This window comes from Haliaeetus albicilla, chromosome 12, assembly GCF_947461875.1.
Source record: "Haliaeetus albicilla chromosome 12, bHalAlb1.1, whole genome shotgun sequence".
NCBI classification, from domain to species: domain Eukaryota; kingdom Metazoa; phylum Chordata; class Aves; order Accipitriformes; family Accipitridae; genus Haliaeetus; species Haliaeetus albicilla.
This window is the reverse complement of record NC_091494.1, coordinates 29,997,202-30,016,978: the sequence shown is the minus strand read 5'-3', so window position 1 is coordinate 30,016,978 and position 19,777 is coordinate 29,997,202. Positions and strand designations below refer to the sequence as shown.

The 19,777-nt window shown below is 43.7% G+C and overlaps 1 protein-coding gene across 2 annotated transcripts in view; it reads right to left on the bottom strand.

Annotated features, from left to right (window-relative positions):
• Nucleotides 1-19,777, bottom strand: part of MAP2K4 (mitogen-activated protein kinase kinase 4) — a 107,346-nt gene that overhangs the window by 66,926 nt on the left and 20,643 nt on the right. For both annotated transcript variants that reach the window (XM_069798854.1, XM_069798855.1), the window contains exon 2: nt 490-592. In XM_069798854.1, the coding sequence (XP_069654955.1) occupies nt 490-592 (103 nt within the window). The remainder of the gene's footprint in view (nt 1-489; nt 593-19,777) is intronic.

The window sequence follows — 19,777 nt, the reverse complement described above, 5'->3', positions numbered from 1 at the left end:
CACTGCATAGCTCCCTGACATCTCCATGTTGGTAGAATGATAATCCTCAAAAACTTTGTTTATTTTAGTGCTGGGGGGAGGGGGGAAAAAAAAAAAAAAATCTATCACAGTTATGTCTTTCACAAGTAACACAGAAACAAGAACTTCTCTCTAACGAAAAGTAATAAGCACTGAATAAAGAGACAGGAAAATGACAGTAAATAGGTCTGGAAATTAATTACAGGCATATCTTGCATTATTAGCTATAATTTATCTCAGTTTAATCAATTCTGGAAGGCAGTAGCTCCAGTGTAAAGCAGGAAGATCCCAAATTTAACCTTTTTTTTAATTCTGGGAGAAAAAAAAAAATAATCTACAGTAACTCAAACTGACAGATTTGAACAACCTACAAATAACTGAAGTAATCAAACTGCATTTAAAATAACGCTGCGTGTTGGCTAAATAATTTTGAAGTTGTTCCACTAGTTGTGCCTTTGGCTTTATACTCACATGTGTGGATTTTGGAAAGGAACTCCAGAAGTGTTTAGAGTAAATCTTGCTGTGGACTTGAAAGGTGGATTTGCAAAATTTAACTTCAGCGCTTTGCGTTTACCTGGGAGACAATGAACATAAAGTAAACTTTTTGTCAGCAACAAAATATTAAGAGCATCTGGAAATAAACAGAAAAAATGACATATTGTAAGAAAAGGAAAACGCATTTCACAATAACATTAGCAAATCATAGCTTGTGTTAGAGACACAGGAATGGAGAAATGGAGTCAGCTCTCGCCCCGAGGTCTTCCCCTGTCTCATTCCAAGTCAGACGCCAAAGCGAGGTGTCCAAAGCACCTCCTGTGACAGCTGGAGTACCAGCATCGGCTACCAGCAGCCACGGGGCACCTCCACACCAGGGCCCTGAGCAGCCTCCACGGACAGCCACTCCTTTAAACAGACCCATGCTGGCAGGCTCAACTTCAGCTACAGTGGCAAAGGGGCCCAACTTGCTCGGCACAGCCTGGGCATGCCACCAGACCCAGGGCAAGTGGCACTGAGGAGGGAAAAGCGCACCTTGGGATGTCTTCTATGTAACACCCCAACCGTAGGAGGGCTGACAGGGTTCCTGACCCTCCTCAGTCTAACGCAAATGGAGTTAACCAGGCCTGAGTGAGGATGGAGGAGATCTGCTGTGCACTCCTTCTGCCAAGTGGGTCGCCAAGCAGAGCAAAATTCAGCCCATCAGAGGGGTGACCAGGTGAGAGAAAGCTTTGCTCTGCAGCCAACTGAGAAAGCATGGGGAAAAAGAAAATAAATAAATAGTAGGGTGGGAGGGGCCCAGGTCACCACTTCAGCCACTGACTATGTATTTTTCATTGAAGTTGAGATGACCTGCTCAAGCAACAGCAGGATCAGGGATATGAAGGGAGACGTCCCTTCCCAGTCCTCTCACTGAGCTGCAGAAGACCCTGTCTTGCTCCCATTCAGCCACAGGAAAACTGCACTGCTCTCCACCAAAACACGCCGAGACGGGGACCCCTTCCACCCCACCTTCCAAGGAGCCTGCAACTGAACCCCCCCGGGCTTCCCACTGCCTGGGCAATGTCTTAACAATTCACTACTGCTCATCCCAGGAGGCACCGGCCACCTGAAGCTAGCACAATACCTGGATTCCTCCAACAACCTTCCTTTGCCTGAACCCTAGAGCAGGTGTTATATTCCCAACCATCTCACAGCCCTCCTGGGAAAAGCCAGAAGGCACCATCCTGCTCTGCAGCATTCCTCTACCTTGCACAAAGAGGTGTTTTGGATAACTCCAAGACAAAAAAAAAAAAAAAAAAAAAAAGAGAGGGAGAAAAACCTAGTTACAGGTCAAAGCACTTTACTGCAATTTCAGGGCATGAAATATTACAAGGATCAGAGAATAATCCAGGTTGGAAAGGACCTTTAAGATCACCAAGCCCAACTGTAAACGCAACACTGCCAAGTCCACCACTAAACCATGTCCCTAAGTGCCACATCTACGCATCTTTTAAATACCTCCATGGATGGTGACTCAACCACTTCCCTGGGCAGCCTGTTCCAGTGCTTGACAAACATTTCAGTGAAGAAATTTTTCCTAATATGCAATCTAGACCTCCCCTGGAACAACCTGAGGCTGTTTCCTCTTGTCCTATCACTTGTTACTTGGGAGAACAGACCAACTCCCACCTCACTAAGAGAAGCATAGAATCATTCAGGTTAGAAAGGACCTTTCAGATCACTTCGGCAACAGTGATCTAAAACCAGCTCGATAAACCCAACAAACCTCAGAATTAAGGATGCCCTCAAAAGAAATACACACACCCCACAGTCTGGAAGGTGCAGGAAAGCTTGTGGCCAGCAAACACGCATCTGCCCCAGCTGAGGCTCCTTAACACCTGCCATCCCAGACAAGCTCAGCTGGATGCCAAGTTACAGGTTCAGATATAGTCGGGTTAAGTTCTGCCTTGAGGTCTTGCTGCACAGGTGCTGCTGCTGGCATTACCCAACCTACAGCACACTGAGCTCCGCAGTGAGACTCCTATCGCTCTCTGTTTGTGATTTCCACATAGAGATGACCACCTATTTCCTCTATCATACCTTTTACTTTTAAATTGCTGGTACATACTTTCAGTTTTGATCCTGCTGCAATACAATAATCTGGAAGTATCTGCATACAGGTTGCATTTTCTAAATATCACCTAATTTGTTACACAAACACCACACAAGAAACTTGTACAAAATCCAACAGCGTGAAACCAATTATCCAAAGCTTTGTATCAACCACCTAAAATAAACAACACATCACCATTTTTTGGTGACAATTCACCAGCAGATTTCCATAAGGTCCCAGTCAATGACACTGGGCCTTTCATCACTAATAATGGTGGAGAACAGGGAAAGCGAGGATGCCCAGCCTGGGTACAACTGGTTTGGGTGAGGACTGCTGCAGCACAGAGCTAGACACTCCCAATGGATCCTTCTTGGGTATGGTACCCAAAACCAGATGGCACAGTAGGGTCTAGGCTGCAGCACTACAGGGAGACAAACAATAAAATACTTGTTTTTAAAAATCCTGAGCACACTGCAACAAGGTAAGCAATGACTGGCTTACTCCTTTCAAGAGTAAAAGTATAGATCTGTCCATCAGAATATGGAGAAACACCACTGCTGGTGCTGAAAGCTGGTCTGCTTTAGGGTACCTTCCCTTTAGTAGCATCCTCTTATTTTGTTGTCTGTGGAAAAAAAAAAAAATTAAAGAAATAACGTAGTTTAGCAAATGAAAGAACGTCCAAAATATCCATTAACCATCTTGTCTGACAAGCTGACCTCCCAGCACAAGGTTCCACCTTTGAACAATGCTAGCATTCTCAAAACTTTCTTTAATCTTTTTCCTATAAAGACAATTTCTTCCACATGTTTATTACACATTATTTATTCTCCTGAACAGCATCTAGCTAGAGCCGTAGGGTCGCTCCCCAAGCTCAGCGGAATGGCCTGGTATCTCTAAATTCTGACCAACCTACATCCCTGCCCTTCACTGAGGCAGTCCAGTGCTCTGTAGTATGAGGAATATTTTATTTATGTTACTTGCGTGTACGCAAAACATTACTCACTTTGTGCAAGATGAGACAAAGGACTGCATTTATACACATAGCATAGTCATGAAGATAAGCAAGCCATACCTCCTGCTCGGACTTTGCCACTCCAAAATCTTCTAGAGTAGGCAGTGCAATAGGAAGTCTATGTAGACAGCGAGAGGCAGGCACTGACACAGCAACAACATGATGTTTCAGAGTACCAGGTGACAGTAATATTTCATTCTCATTTCAATACTTATCCATCCACACACACCACATCCTGACGTCCATTCCCTCTTCCCTGAACCATGGCACTCTGCTGCTGAGTGAGTACCGGTGCTACAAACCGTGCAGAGGAGGAAGGATCAGCTGTTGGGTAGGTAACAGAAAGAAGAGTTTCTGAACTGCAGAAGAATCACTTAAGAGAAGCCAAAGAGGTCAATTCGCCCTTACACATGCCCCAGAAACAAAGGAGAAGTTGAACGAAACCAAAAAGGTGGCAAAACCAAAATGAAAGTCTATCACTTCCTGCAGAACTTATCACCCCTCCTTATCTTTCATGTCAATCACTTGCAGTGTTCTGAAAGACCAGACTTTGCAGGACCAACAGGAATATTCATAGAATAACAGAATGGTTTGGGTTGGAAGGGACCTTCAAAGATCATCTATTCCAACGCCCTTGCCACGGACAGGGACCTCTTTCACTAGATCAGGTTGCTCCAAGCCCCATCCAACCTGACTTTGAACACTGCCAATGATGGGGCATCCACAACTTCTCTGGGGAACTTGTTCCAGTGTCTCACCACCCCTATTTCAAAAATCTATTCAAAGCTAACTTTGTAACAATATTGTTAGCCAACAGAGATGCAGAGCAATCTCTATCTCTTGTCTGTCTCTTGAGAAGTCCTGCAAGGCTCCTCCAAAGCATAAGGCTGCAAGCAGGTCTGCCACCAGCGAGGAACCAGAGGTTTCCTGGCAGGACCCTCCGCGAGTGCACAACCTGTCACATGGCCACAACACCGCGCCATCGCCTGACCAACCTCCCGAGACCTCTTCTGACAACATCCCTGATGGCGTCTCCCTTCTTACACAGAGTAAAACCAGACTGAGTTCATGACTGCCAAGGATCTGGGGGGTGCCAACACTTACCAACCATGTGCATGTGCCTGACACCTCCCCCTGCTCGCCCGCTCTCCCCAGGTGTGGAACGGCATGGGTGGTGGTGCTGGGCAGGTACCGGCAGATAACGGTCATACAGCCCCCGCTCACTCATCCTGTTACGGCAGCATAAACTCTGCTCTCTGACTGGGTCCAGGGATTTACAGCATTCACCATTCTTCCAGTTCTGTTTTATTCACATGCCTGAAACACTACCCTTTCTTTCAAGGGCAATAATACAGTGTCATAAGATTTTCCCTTTCTAACAGCAATGTTAATACAACTTAAAAGAGCATTTGTCTTTGAAGTGGCCCAACAGTGAAAACGACACAATTAACTACAAACTCCTATCAGAAAACCTCCTCTTCTCAAAACCTGCTCCTATTCTTAGTACTTGCAAACTTTATACACCAAGGTTCCTCCTGTTTTCACACTGTGACAACATTTTTTATCACTGTTAAACGTCAGTCTATTGATTTCTCTCTCAGCAGGTTTCTAAGCATAGTTTCAATGATGTCGATCCACCATCTAGAGCTGGATTTTCTACAAATCCAGCAAATACAGAAACATAACCTGCCCCTCAAAAGCAAACAGGATGGTTTGCTTTTGCTCAGGCGATGAACAAGGAACATGACCAGGGAGAAACAAACATCCTGAGAAATGCCAGGAATTTCCATTCAGCCCAAGTCACGTGGAAATGCATACTGTAAATGAAACACCACATTAAAATGAACTAGAAGTCTGATGAGAGTCAAAGCAAGCTGTCTTCTCCAGTAGCCTTTCAAAAATCAAGTACTTCAGCTATATACTCTACGAGTCTTGAGTTTCATCCAAAAAAGACTTTTGACAGCTCCGCGCCCCTATTCGTGCAGAAACATCACTCAAAACTAACTGGTTTTGCTGGTGATTTTGCTATGCACAGATTTAATTCAGACCACCCTGTTCTGCTATAATAGAGGCCTAGGGTCAACGTTGCTTCTGAAATTCATTAATGCCCCCACCACCACCAAGGTTGTGTGTTCAAAATTGTCCTAAAATGTGCTGCAGAAATATCCACCTTATGTAAATTAAACGTCCTTTAGAAGTTTTGCTAACTTAAAATATAATTCTAATCATCGACCACTATAACATCTACTTCCCCGAGAACTGTAAAATTAAAGAGTACTGGAGAAGTAATGATTTGGAAGAAACCAAAACTGACTTTGGAACATATCACTTTTTCATAAATTAGGTTAATCCTTAAAACCAGACGCAAAACTATGAAGTTTCTTGATGTAGGGTCTTCCCAATTTTGACTAGTGGATTTGTTCAGCTGTATGTTAATAGTTATATTCAATCCAGACTATATTTGAACGCAGGACGGCCTTGGCTTTGGCTGAGCTCAAGTGGTAAGGGAATTATTTCCTTATGTTTTGAGGGAATCGAAACAAGATTGTTATGCCAAGATATGCTGCTCTCAGAGAAGAAGACGACAGCTGAAATAGCTTTCTAATTGTAAATAAGTTAATCTTTTATCCATAACGATAGCAATCCTTATTTCAAATCACTGCAGCCTTAAAATGATGGTATTCTTGTTCTCAAATCAATTTTTAAAAGGGTGGTGGTGTTTTAGCAACGGGCCGCTGCATGGAACTGAGGTGAGGGAGGGAGTGATCCCTTGTGTCCTGCTACTCCGTAAATGCACATCCCTTGGTGTTTCATAGACCATAGCCTAAACGGACACAGTGAAAAGCAGCTGGGAAGCCCTGAAAAGCTCGCACTGGAGACCCACCTACACAATGGCCACAGAAGAATAATTCAGGCTCATAGCACACATTTGTTTCTTGCTGCACTGGTGAATGGATGCTAGGTTAAGTATGTAATTATTTATGTGCTGCTATCCATCACTAGGATTAATCCAAGCACTTGGCTCTGCATTTACGGTCCCATCACTCTTTTTGAGGCCCCTTTACCACAGCCACAGCCAAGTCTTCACACAAGAAGAAATAGCTATCTAGCAGATAATATGTAGTCCAAAAATATTCATCCAGAGTTATATTCTGTATTACTATTTTTACTTCACCTAGGACATCTATGATTTCTTCAAGCCTCGGAGCCATCTCCTGTTGGAGAAAGCAATCCTAATTTCTTCCTAGAATTTCCTCACCCCCCATCCCTGCATGCCACACCTCTACAACACTGCTAATGGTATTTGGGTTACGCATAAGAAAATGCTTACTTTCCAAGCAGTAAGATTTTCAAAACAGCAGTAGTTTAATGGATTTTTTTCAAGGTTTCTGTCTTGCAGGGATACTAATTGATCCCTGCCAAAATGCTTTCCACTTGATTCAAATCTGCAATATCAACCTCTTGTCACAGTGTGAGCGTGACTGTCATAGTGCAAAGGTGAATATTCTCTCTGGTCAGAGGCTGAAGTCTCTGCTTTTTGTGGAGTAGCAATATGCCAGGAACCAAGTCTGTGCTTTATTGCCTTACTCTAGTATAACCAGAAAAAAACCGAAACAAAACAAAACAAAAACAACAACAACAACAAAACCAAGCACAGGAAAATGAGTTGTGGCAGCAAACAGCAGGAAGGATGACCAAAGTATTTGCAATGAACTGTGCAGCCTTTTTACCTCTCCCTTGTAAAATTAAAACACATCAACAAAAAGACAGAGAAAATGGGGAGGAAGGGATGTCAAGGGGCCTGATGGGTTGGGTGATTTTCTTCCATTTAGAAAGGGAGTTGAATGTTTGAAATTATCTTCGTAAGAAAAAAAACTATCAGGTCTGATCTCTTCCAGGGCATCTCAAAGCAAAGCTAGTACCAGCTCTCACCTGAGATGGAAAAAAATCCCAACAACACAGATCTCTCTGTTCTTCCAACAGCTTTTACTATCCAAGTTGTTAGATCTTGTCTGCTAACAAAATGCTTGCTTTGATGTAGAGACAGCTGAGGAACGTTTGCCTGTGTTCAGAGCTGCAGCCCCACAGCTGTTGAAGTCCTGAATGCACCCAGGATTCACAGCTCGTTATCTCTGTTGCTGCTAGCACAGTACTGCCTTCCCATAGACCCTTCCAACCTACAATCTTGCAGTTATATTTCCTTCCTTTCCAGTCTTGCTCATGGATGTACTCCAACATCAGCACAACTAATGTGGGAACAAAGAGGGTTTCCAGCCTTGCCCTCCAGACAAACCATTTTTCAAGAAAAAACTAGTCAAATTCTGAAACAAAGCATGAAAAACTTCAGCATATAGTGCAGTTATATTCCAGAAACTGAAAGAGGTGGCCTGGGGTTTGAGTTATTAGTTTTAAGAACTGTAACTATAGAAACTTAAGTGTACAGTATTTTCAGTATGTCTGTCTCTTACTGACATTTACTGCCCTTCAATAAAACCTTCAATTTAGTATAATCCAAGAGCATTCAAATCCAAGATGACGATTTTGCACTGCAGGAATGTGCTAAATATGCTCATTTTTAGAAGCCACCTCATTAGAAAGAGCATTTATCCATAATTCACCTACAGCCCCGCGTGTGTTCCACTTAGGGAGCACAAGAACACTCAAGTCCAGATCAGCCAGGTCTCTTGAAGGGTTACTGGCCATTACCTTCATGAAACCCCTACACAGTAAAACATTTGTACTAAACAAAATGTTAGCAGGACATCTCATTGATTTAAGGCTAGGAGGTAGCTCACAGCTGCACAGACGCTCCCTGCACCAGCAGACACTCACCTCTGCAACTTGTAATACATGATTTATGCTACATCCAACAGCACTTACAACGGCTTCTATAAATACCTCCACTATGAAGCCTTGCTAAAGTAGGTTAGGCTTCAAGTGCAAGAAATTGCAATCAGATTAAGATTAGTTCCCTCAGACCAGAAACTCCCAGCAGCAAAGGAGACCTGAGAATGAAGTCTCTGAAATCTCCAAAATCCACCATTAACCTTTAATATTTATTATCCCTGACACTACCCTGCATGGAAATACCATTTGTATGAATAGCCATTAAACAGAGTTAAAACTACCCAAGTCCCAAGCACAAGTAAAAGTACCCAAAACTCCCAAGCACATCAGCTGTGGTAAAAGAGCTTAAATCTGTGCCTGGACAAGTGTTGCATGCTGAACATAACAGCACATGGCTGCACATGCGCAGCGAGATGCACAGCAGTGCTTGTGCCAGGCTGCGACGGGCAGCTCTCTGCCGAGAGAGGAGAGCATAGTGCTAGTGTTAGATGGCAGCTTCCCTCCCAAACTGGGGTTCAGGCAATTTCTCGCTGGAGAACATTTACCACATTGCTCATAGTCACAGTCAAATGCCAAGCCTGCTGAAACACCGATGGAGAGAACCTGGAGGGTCCAGCTGCCCAAGGCACCTTCAACCGGCCAGCATGCAGGAGGTGCTGTTGGACCAGATGTCTATGGAAATGGGGCTGCTCTCAAAGCAGCACTTTGTTTCAGTCACAAATATTGCAAAATGTTCACGCTACTCGTGTTTGAGGCAGCCACAGTATAATCCTGCAGAGACTGTACCAGAGCAGCTGTCAGAAGGAAATGGTGACGCTGCCCTTGGAAATTTATTGCAAGGTACCTGGAGCCCTTCCTGATGTAAAACAATAATAAATTATTTGAAAGGCCGTGCCAGGTACTTTCTCATTATGAAACAGCACAGCAAGAATTATAAAATGTACTGTAGGGAGGAAGACAGGGGAGGGGTTTGGTTGATTTTTTTTCCTTTTAATTTCAGGAGATTGTACCTAGATGAAAAGCAAGGACAAAAATCTGCCCTCGAGGCCTTTGCTTAAGGTCAATGGAAAGGATTTAGTTTCTTTGGATAAAGCAACAAGTATGTTTCCATCATCCCTCTAGATACCTTATGCCAGAAAAGTGGCAATGTCAATCACAGCCTGCATCCCACCGGCTCTAATAAACACCTCGGACCCAGCTGCTGAGAGCCCTACAGCCACAGGTTGGGAAGAAAAGCAGGAACCAGAGGACAGGAGGGGGGCTTTTTCCATTTTTAAGGCACAATTATTTGGGGGAGAGCAACTGATGCTGTCCACCTTAGTGTTAGTATATCAGGTTTTTTAATTCTGAAGACAAAAGAGACCACAAGTGGATCCTGCTGAGGGCAAGAAACAGCACTGGGAGTTAGGAATCACTGTCCTGATGTCCATAGGGAAGGATGAGGAAAGCCCTTGGCCACCAAGCCAGGAGGCATCTCCTGACACAGCAGTTCTGGATTTCCTAAGTGTAACTGCTGAGAACTCTCTAACAGAAGAGAGATCCACGGGGCAGTGACTCACTGATCTCTCAGGTGGAACTAGCAGAGTAAATCTGGACTCATTTAAGAAAAATGTTCCCCAAGATGCCAACAGAAATGAGGGAAGTGTCTGACTCCCACACACGTCTCCTTGTCTTGCCTCTTGCTTTTCTCCCAAGGGCCATTGTACGGGAGGGTTCCAGCCCTTTGCTCATCAGGTTGTCATTTGCTACCTTTCAGGAAGAGGGAAGCTGTGAAAGGGACTTCCGTGCTCCGATCCCTGCCTTCCTCCTCCCGACGCCCCTCCCTGTGCCGGTGCTGCTCTCCCCCACTGCAGAACATTTTGCTCCACATCCCCATGGCACAGGAGGCTTCATCTTTGTCTCTCCCTGTTAAGCCTGTTAAACCAAACCGGTATTTTTTGAGCCTCGTATCATCTATGTGGAGGACGCTGCCTGACAAAGCGCTGCTTTTCTACGAGTGGTTTTGGCACAGGGTCAGCCAGGCTACACCGACCCCGAAAGATACTGCTCCTGCTGCAACTCTCACATTGACATCTCCCATTAAAACAAGCCCTTGGCAGCCTCTGTGCAAAGCACTACCAGGGGACAAAGACAGGCCATCTGCTTGGATGGGAGCTCGGATGGCACTGCAGGCAAACAGGCAGCAGGCAGGACAGGACACGACCTTCTCCCTGAGCAGAGGTCCAGGTAACCGAAATGCAGCTCAGCAGCACAGGACAAGTCAATGAGGCAGGTAGAGGCAGGCAACACTGGCACCACATGCCCAGCCAGACCTTAGCCTAAGGATGCCACCATTGCAATGCTGTCTCCTTGCTTCACCTTTAAGAGCAGTGCATGGTGCACACACACGCGGATGCCACCACTGCAACACTGTCACCTCGTTTTACTGTTAAGCCACATGGAGCACACACACATAGAGCATATTTAAGAAAATGGATTAAGTTGTTTTGAAGCAACAACCAGTCAAACTGGGCAGGAGAAGGCTGAGAGGAACATCTCAGGAACCCTTCAGAGTTAGGGGAAAAAGAATAGTTACCACCATGTGTTACTTGTCACCAACTGGTTGAATAACTAAAAAGGTAAAGCAGAGAAAGTGTGTGTGCGTGAAAATGTTCAAGCTGCACTAACTCGCACAAATAAAATGTTGGAAACAACTTGTGCTGTGGTGAAGAGACTCATACTGGAGCAAGTTTTTAACATGCTCCAGACTCCACTGGGCAGGGGTAATGCTTTGATCCCAGCATCAGGCTGCTTCTCCACTTGACAACTATTTCCACAAGAAATAATCCTTTGCAATGCAAGGGCAGCAGATCCCCATGGTTGGATCCAAAACTTTGCAATATATGCTTATTTTTCCAAATACTATTGCCTGATATCTGTGCATAGCTAAAAATACACCAAGCCAAATTCTCAATTTAGGATCTGCTTCACGTAAGCCGGTTTCCTTGTTTGTGAGCTCCCAAGTGCCCTGTTCTTTCGAACATCTAATCATTGCTTTTACAGGCTTAAAAAGGAGCTGAGCCTTTCTGAAAGCCTGGTCTCAGCTGCAAGGTTCTTTAAAATATATTTATCTAGCCGCGTTGTTACATTGGGAAAGATTTTAGTCTGGATCTTAAAAATGCCTAGGAACACATGGTCCCAAAAAGCATTTTTGCTTAGTTCTGCTGAATTATAATGGAGGTATGTACAACTTCTAAGCAAGAAATCAAAACACGAGTCTAGAGAACATATAAAGCTTTTAGTTGTATTTGAAAGTACTTTTTTTTTTTTAACTCCTTCTTCAGACAACTTTTAGACACTAAATCCAAGGCAATTTTATGCTAAGCTTCAAAAGCGGTATCTGTAGACAGGCAATGATCTAATTTTGTATATCTCCAATTTAGAATATCAGAAAAAGATGTTTTAATTCGAGAGGTAAGGGCTAGACCCAAAGACACAGAGCACAAGAACAGCTGCAGTGGTCCATCTAGCACAGCATCCTGCACTTCACCATGCCCCCAAGAAAATGCTAGTGAAGAGAGCAATAACCAACCCCATGACATCCTTCCTTCAGATATTCTCTCAGCCTCCAGCCACTTTCAGCTCAAGGACCTCTTCTGCCAACCATGGTATCCCTGGATATAATAACCGTCACTGGGTTTCACTTCCCTGATCCTATCCCATCCTCTTGTCTCCTTGTGAGCTGTCAGACTCCGTCACACCAGGCTGGTAGGAGTTCACACAACTCAACCCAACGCTTGGCTCTCCAGCCCTTGGACATGAAGGCAGCTTGCACAACATGAACCCAACCCAGCAGCTCAGCTACGTGCAGGCTGTCAGAACAGACAGGAGCTGCCACCCATGCCCAACACCCTGTCACCATCCACCCTCTCCCCTTGTCGCACAGGTCCTTCCCTGGCACTTGCATTTGAGACACAACCAGAGTTTGTTGTATTTCCATGGCCCCATCCAGCGCAGCAGCAGCACAGACCCCACCATGGCCACACAACGCGTCTGACTGTCCCCACCGGGTCCACATATGCTCCTGCCCTGTCTCATAGAATGCTGCAATGGACATACATGACCCAGCGCTAGGGTCTGCCCAGCACGCCTTCACCACGGTCGCGAGCGTCCTGCTACTATGTCATAGCTCATGTCTGAGCACCATAACTACTTTGCTTTCCAAGGTATTCAAGAGGGAAAAACAAAGGAAAATTCACACCACAAGGAATGAAAAAAAGCAAAAAATCTAAAAAAAAATCTTAAACTTTTTTACTTTTCATTACTTTGTTCAAACACTTCTTCGTGCTGAAAACCAGCAGAAACAGCCAAACGCATCTGTAAGTCCAATTATTTCTCATCACCAAAATAACGCACTTTTAATGAGCACTTAGAGGCCTTACTAAACATAACACCACTGCACTGCTAACACCAGCTTTTGGGTTCACATTTTTCTTACAGAAAAAAAAATGAACATCTTGTGCACTCATAAAAATTCAAGCTTTATGCTGTCTTTCTGAAACCTTCAATATGAATTAGTAATATGCTATAGCACATCGAAGAGCATACGAAGGAGCCCCATTTCACACTGCTGAGACATGGTGGGCAATGTCTAACAATTGGTGTTTCCAACAGAATTTGTAGTTTTAATAGCCTGGCAGCATCAAAACCTCTTCAGAAAGATGCACGGTGATGGCACTCTTGCCCAATGTTTTCATTCACTACCAAAACACCTCAAATGCCAGGAGTGAACCTCGCTGCTCTGCCGCTGTGCTGGAAGGACAGCAAGCAGCAGGTACCAAACCTCTTCCATGCCTCAGCTGAAGACTGGATGCAACAAGGGACTTGGTCAAAGTGCTGCCACCCTCAAGAGCTTGGCAGACTGCTGGAATTGCCTCTAACAGGCCAACAGCTGGCTGCTCTCATAATTTTTGTGGGTATTTACCTATGTGGCAGAAATCTTCATTTTTGTTAGCAAAGATAATATAGATGGAAGTGTTACAACATTTAAATTTCTTCCCAAAGGAAGAACTGGATAGCTTGCACACAACAAACTCTGACTCCGAACCAACAGCCAAGACATCTGCAGCAACAAACATCTGCATCAATATACTACAGACTACAGCTTTGGTGTATCAGTTGATGCAACTCTAAACAAAGAGCTCACATCCGGTTAGTGGATATAAGAAAATATAGCTACTGATCCTAATATAGCCATTCCTAATGAGAGCAAACACCGTGCAGAAAGTAAGAGTATAAAGAAATGAAGAGCTGCATCACTTTAACCTGCAAAGCAGGAAGCTGATGGTTTTGTGGTTTTCCTTTTCTGTGTGGTTCCAGATGAGTAAAATCTCAGTGTTTCCAGCTAGGACAAAACCGAGCCTCTGAAGACCTTGGTTCCAGCATATGAATCACAGTCAGGAGGTGTAACTTCTGTAAAGAGCTCTGCTCTCCTTCTGCCACCCAGCTCAAAGCGTTCTGCTCCTTGACATGCACTTGCCTGAAGGACACACAAACCCATTCCTTCCCCAGTGCAGGAACTTCAATGGCAACAAGTTGCCTTTTTATTACTACACCTTCTTTTTTTACTGTAAAAAAGTGCTTTTTAATACTATGTATTTATCCTGCAGCATTATTTGCAGGCCCTGACCCTGGGACTTGGGTCTTACTGTGCTTGGCACTGTAATGTCATGCCAAAGGAAGACCTGTCATTGCAAAGAACCAGCACAGCAGGATCTCCAATTGCTTCATACCTGGGTTACCCCCAGAAGCAGCAGCCCTGCCTTTTCTCACAGGTGCTCAACCCTGACTTTTTTTTCCCCCAGGTTAGTTTTAACCCAGACTGCTACCCCAACCACCCTCACTGCCAGCTGCTCACACTACGAGCTAGCACAGGAAGGGGTGAGAAAAGCAACACAGCCTCCTTTAACACCACCACTATTTTTCAGTTACCCTGGAACCAGAGTATTAAATCAATGCACAAAACAGATAGCTGTAACCCACCAAACCAGCTACCTCTACAAGAAATTTCACTTTGCCGTCCCTCTAAGACTGCTGTTTCTTAATTCTTTTTTCCTTTGCATTTTCCTAGTGCTAGACTGCTCTGGGCACAGGAGCACATGGGAATCACACAGTCCATGGCCTTGAAAGCTCATCACCATGCAAACTGCTCAGCATGAACATGGAAACACACTTTGTGTAGCTCATCAAAACCTAACTGATGCAGCCACCATTTCCCAGACTATCTTGAAATGGGCAGGATGCCACTTTGACCCTCAAGACCCTTGAGAGCACATGGGACAGCAGGTATTGCAATGGGCACGCTGGTATTGCTGCTCAGCACCAACAACTCCCAACTGCTTAGGAGATGGAAGGCTTCAACATCCCTGGAGAAACAAAACGGTTCTGGAGCACCTGGCCCACAAGTTACAGGTCCCTCTGGCTGGTAATTTCTGAATACTCCCCATGGCTTCCCTCTCCCATAGAGAAACACTTTCTAGGCACTTTATAAATCCAGCCCAGGGAGTGCAAGCCACGCACATGCTGTTTTGAATTTGTGTTTATCTAGAAGTCCCACGTCTGTGAACGATGCCAGTCAGGATCAAACTGCCATTCTTCTCTTCCTAGTATAAGGTTTTTGTATTCCTAGGAGGGGCGGGGGACTGTCTGGAGATGCAGATCCACCCTAATTTTCATTACTTACTTTTGAAAACTCAGATGAGAAGCACCCAGTGCCTGTGAGAAGTAACATTTACTTGTGCAAGTCATGGCCACTTCTAGCCATCTCTCTCTCTACTGAAACTTTCTTCTTCCAAGGCTCAAGGACAACAAAACAGAGTCTGAACAAGCAGGGCTATAAATTACAGCAAATAATTCAAATTCCTAATTTATGGAAAAAAGCTGGTAAGAATCACATCAGCTTTATTCTGCTGCTACTTGAGAAACCCCAAGACACTTCTAGAATGAACTGTTTCTAACTTACAAGTGGTCCTCTCACCACGATACATCCAGCAGATATGTTTCACGCTTTGCCTCCAGCGAACTGCCAACTTTAGTCCTGGTTGCATCTATAAATGAGCTGTGTTATGTTGCAAAATGTTGTTTTCCCTCCAAAATATATATTCCTAGTTACTGTTGACACTTCTGAACATTAAGCAAAAGAAGCCATTTAACTAAAAGATCCCAATACAGCTGCATACATGAATTAAAATAAATGGTAAATTTAATCTCACTGAGGAATACAACAATTGCACCAGAGTTCTCTGCTGAATTAAATCACAGACTCCACCATTTTGTGTTTAAGTTAAAAATATTAAAATCAATTAAGAACTGAAATAAAGTTTATGTTCACTAATGGAAATCAGAATTTAGCATGCCATCCAGCACTCGAGCTTTTCAGTGTCATTCTTTTACTAATACAGCCATTAGGAACTGCCTAAAAAAATCTAGCAATCATTGAAGGACTCACTTCCATCCGTCAACAGCATTCCAGCTAACAGTCTTCAAGACAGGCACCCATTAATCAACATCAGGATTTTATCCCACCCCACCAAATCAGAAGGTGCGATGGGATTTGCGGTGTGCCTTTTTACTTGGCTCGATGCCAAGGGGCAGATGGCTTATACCCAATTTGGCATGTATGTCTATCCCATCCTTTACTGAAATGATGTGGGGTGGGGAGCACTTTCTTCACTCAACACAGGAACAACTGTACCTTGCCAGAGCAAATGTCCCACCTCACTACTGAGTCTCCCCATGGCTTACGTGAGGGTTCAGGGCACCATACACAATTGGGCAAATGTACACCCTGCTTCGCAGTACCCTCCCAGCCAGGTATTCACCCACCTCCTCTCCAGAGGTGCTCCCTGTACATAGCAGTACTGGACTGTTCCCTCCAAGAGCTTGTCCACACTCTTCTTCATCATGTCTACATTTTTAACACCCGCAACACTGTGTACCACAGTTTCCACAGCCTAATTACCCAGTGCAAAAAGAACCACTTCCCTTTGGGTTGGGTTGGTTTTTTTTAACTTGCCTCCTCGCTAGTTTAACCTGATGAGTATCAAATCTTGCATCAGCAGACACAGTGAACAATACCATTGAACTGTTCCACACATTCAAATATTCACATATTCTTACATTCAAATGTCCCACATATTCTCATATTCAAATGTCCAAAGCACTTTGAAACTTCACCAGATCTCCATTTATCTGTTTTGTTCTTTTTCCTGGGCTATAGCAGACAGCACTGTAATCCACATTGCTTACTTAAAAAAAAAAAAAACAACACTTTTTTTTTTAATAGATTTTCAAAAAAATGTGTGATTCTGTTTTTAAACACAGTCCCAAAATTTAATAAGGTCAGTTTTGCAAATTTAGCAAAACCAGTCTTGTTAAAGCAGGCAACTTTCCCCCAAATTATAAAATACATATCTAAAATTGAAAGGATATTGGATTTGAATAAGCCAGTTTTAACAACTGTTTATGAGCTAATTAGATAAGACTCCTTTGAGTTGTTCTTGATTTTTTAATTTTTTTTTTTTATTTCCTCATATCTGATAGTTGGACTGCTTCCATTTCTTATTTTGCCCAAATTTATTCAATCAGAAAGATATAATACAGTAATTTCACCAGCAATTAAAAGCATAAAGCAGACTTTTTTTGGAACATCACAGCTTTAGCTTTACATATTGGTTACAAAAGAAGAAAAATCATATGCACATTAACTTCTGGTGCCCTATATGTTAAGATTCATGGTATAAGAGAAAATTATTGGTATTAAAAAAACCCAAGGTCAGTATCCTGAAAAGTCTATTCTGATCTATACTAGTAAAGAAAGTATGCGTCAGGAATATCTTCTGACAAAAGTCTCTCAAAGCTATATCTGTCTTCATTTATAGGTCATATGAAAATTGTCACTGAGATGATTAAATCTGAGTTCTGGTTCCTCATCATCAAAGGGGCCAGTGATGCAAACCTAACCCTACTCTGGACTAGGACCCAGCTGGGAGCTCAGTGCCTGGACCCCTGCCTGTAGTCCTGGTGCCAGAGCACGTTTCACCTGCAGAATGAAGAACTGGCCCTTTGGCAAATGTCACCCTTACTGACCTACTCACTGGTCCTGCACCAGGGTCCTCTCCTTCATCCTTCTCCATTTTCTTGGGAGCACGCTACCCTCCTCTTTTACTCAGAATACTCTTGAACAACACATATAGTACCCATTAAACCCCGTAAATACGACCTGCCAAGTACAGGATACGCAGTAAACTGTATAACATGCATGCTTTTGTTGCTTTTAGACAACATGATGTTTTATTCCACATTTAAGTCTCACATGTCCCTTGAAGGGCACTTTGTACCCAACACATGATTTGGTAAATACTGCTTCAGAAAGATTAGCAAGCTGGTGCTCAAAAGCATGAAAAGTTACACAAAGTTGATTCATTATCAAAATAAAACCAGAGAAAGTAGCTGAAGTGAAGTCTAATAAAAGCACAGCTCTTGCTGACATGGAAATACAATGGCTCTCACTCTAAAAAATGTCATTGCACACACGCACAGTATTTTTTTAAGAAAGTAGCCAAAGCACTGAAACAGCTAGTCTACAAAAATGTACTGGTTCATGGCATTCCTTTAATGCTACACAGCTTCTTAGGAGGAGAAATAAAATTACACTGGGAAGCGATCTTAATATCAAGTCTGAGAAACAAACTTCGGTTTTGAGGTTTGCAACCCCAAAAGAAACAGTAAGAAAATACAAAAGAACAGGCCCTCAGCCTTTCCTTTTTGCTTCACGGACTTGCCAGCAAAACATAAATGGGAAAGAAGTATCCCTGGGAACAGTGTACCCTCAGGAGAGGGCAGATGCTGGTTGCAGGCAGGAGCCCAGCTACAGCAAAACAGAGAAATCGCTTGGGCTGTTGCCTGGGCAAGAAAAGCCACAGGAAAGGGACGGGGATTCAAGCCACAGGAGGTTCAGTGTTGCCTTCAGCTGCCTCGCTTAGCTGCACCCTCATGTGCACAGCAGAAGCTGCTAGCAAAAAGATGCTCTTTTTAGGACAGTGGGAAGCCGGTCACATTGCAACCTTTCCCCCTCATTTCACAGTTTATTAATAAACTGACTGCTTACTGCCATGGTCTCTCAAATACAGCTCAACAGAAAATCAACAGACTTCATGCCCCACCTGACAGCATGCAGTTTTGTCAAATTATTCAATAAGGCAAAGCTGCTGTCCTGAACTGAGATACTTGCTGCTGTTCTTCCATGGAAGAGCTGTAGAGAGTTGAGGATCAGATCCTGCAACTTCTCTATGGTTTATAAGAGAAATTCAGACATCTGTGTTACATTCTTTTCATTTACAACAAAGAGAGGATCTGCAAAGCATCCCCCTCCGCTGCACACTTGTGATCTTCCTGCATGGAGAACAGCAACAGCCTTTTCCCTTCTCAGCACAGAAAAACACCTTCAGATTAAAGACTAGATGATGTTCTGGCAAAAAACTGGATCCACAGCAGAAACCATCACTTACTGGGAGAGGGCAACAGGTACATGCCATCTAGTGCCAGATCCAGTGACACCCCTCCTGCCCGCTGCAAGCATCACCAGTTTCGCTACCCACAGTTACTGAGCACTGACTGCAGACCTGAAAAAATAAATTAAATAAAAAACAGTATCTCCTGTCATTCTCATTAATAGCTGGCAAACACGACCTACAAAGTTTGCCTGTGAAACAGAAAGTCTTTAAGTGGGTAAGAGAATTCACAAACGTGTTAATGCTTCCATCATCCTCTCTTTCAAAATAAATGTGACATTTGCATGTAACATGCACAAAGTCAGCTAATATACTCCTAACACTTTAAAATGTGGTTTAAAGAGAAAACTACAATTAAAATATAATCTAGGAGGTAATTCAAGCAAACACACTGTCACTACGTTAACAGTCAACAGTATTTTTAATGGAAAATACTCAACATCAAAATCTGTCTTTCCTGCAAATAATTATTGCTAGGAAGAAATCAGGTATTTTCCCTGTCAAAAGAATCTTCTTGAGTACTTTCCTAATAGCGCACTTCTCAATTTGACTGGTTAAAATATACAGGGACAAAAGCCACTGTCCCCTCTCTCAGCAGCTCTCCAGGCTGTCACATGCTGCCCGTTCTGCGGCACAGGCGGCTGCTCTGGCTGCGGCTGTGCTGGTAGGAGAGTCCCTGGATCTGGCCCCCACTGCTCATTGCAAACTCCCCCCAAACCCACCCAGGCAGGCTGGACAAGGCCCCCCCCCCCCGGAGGC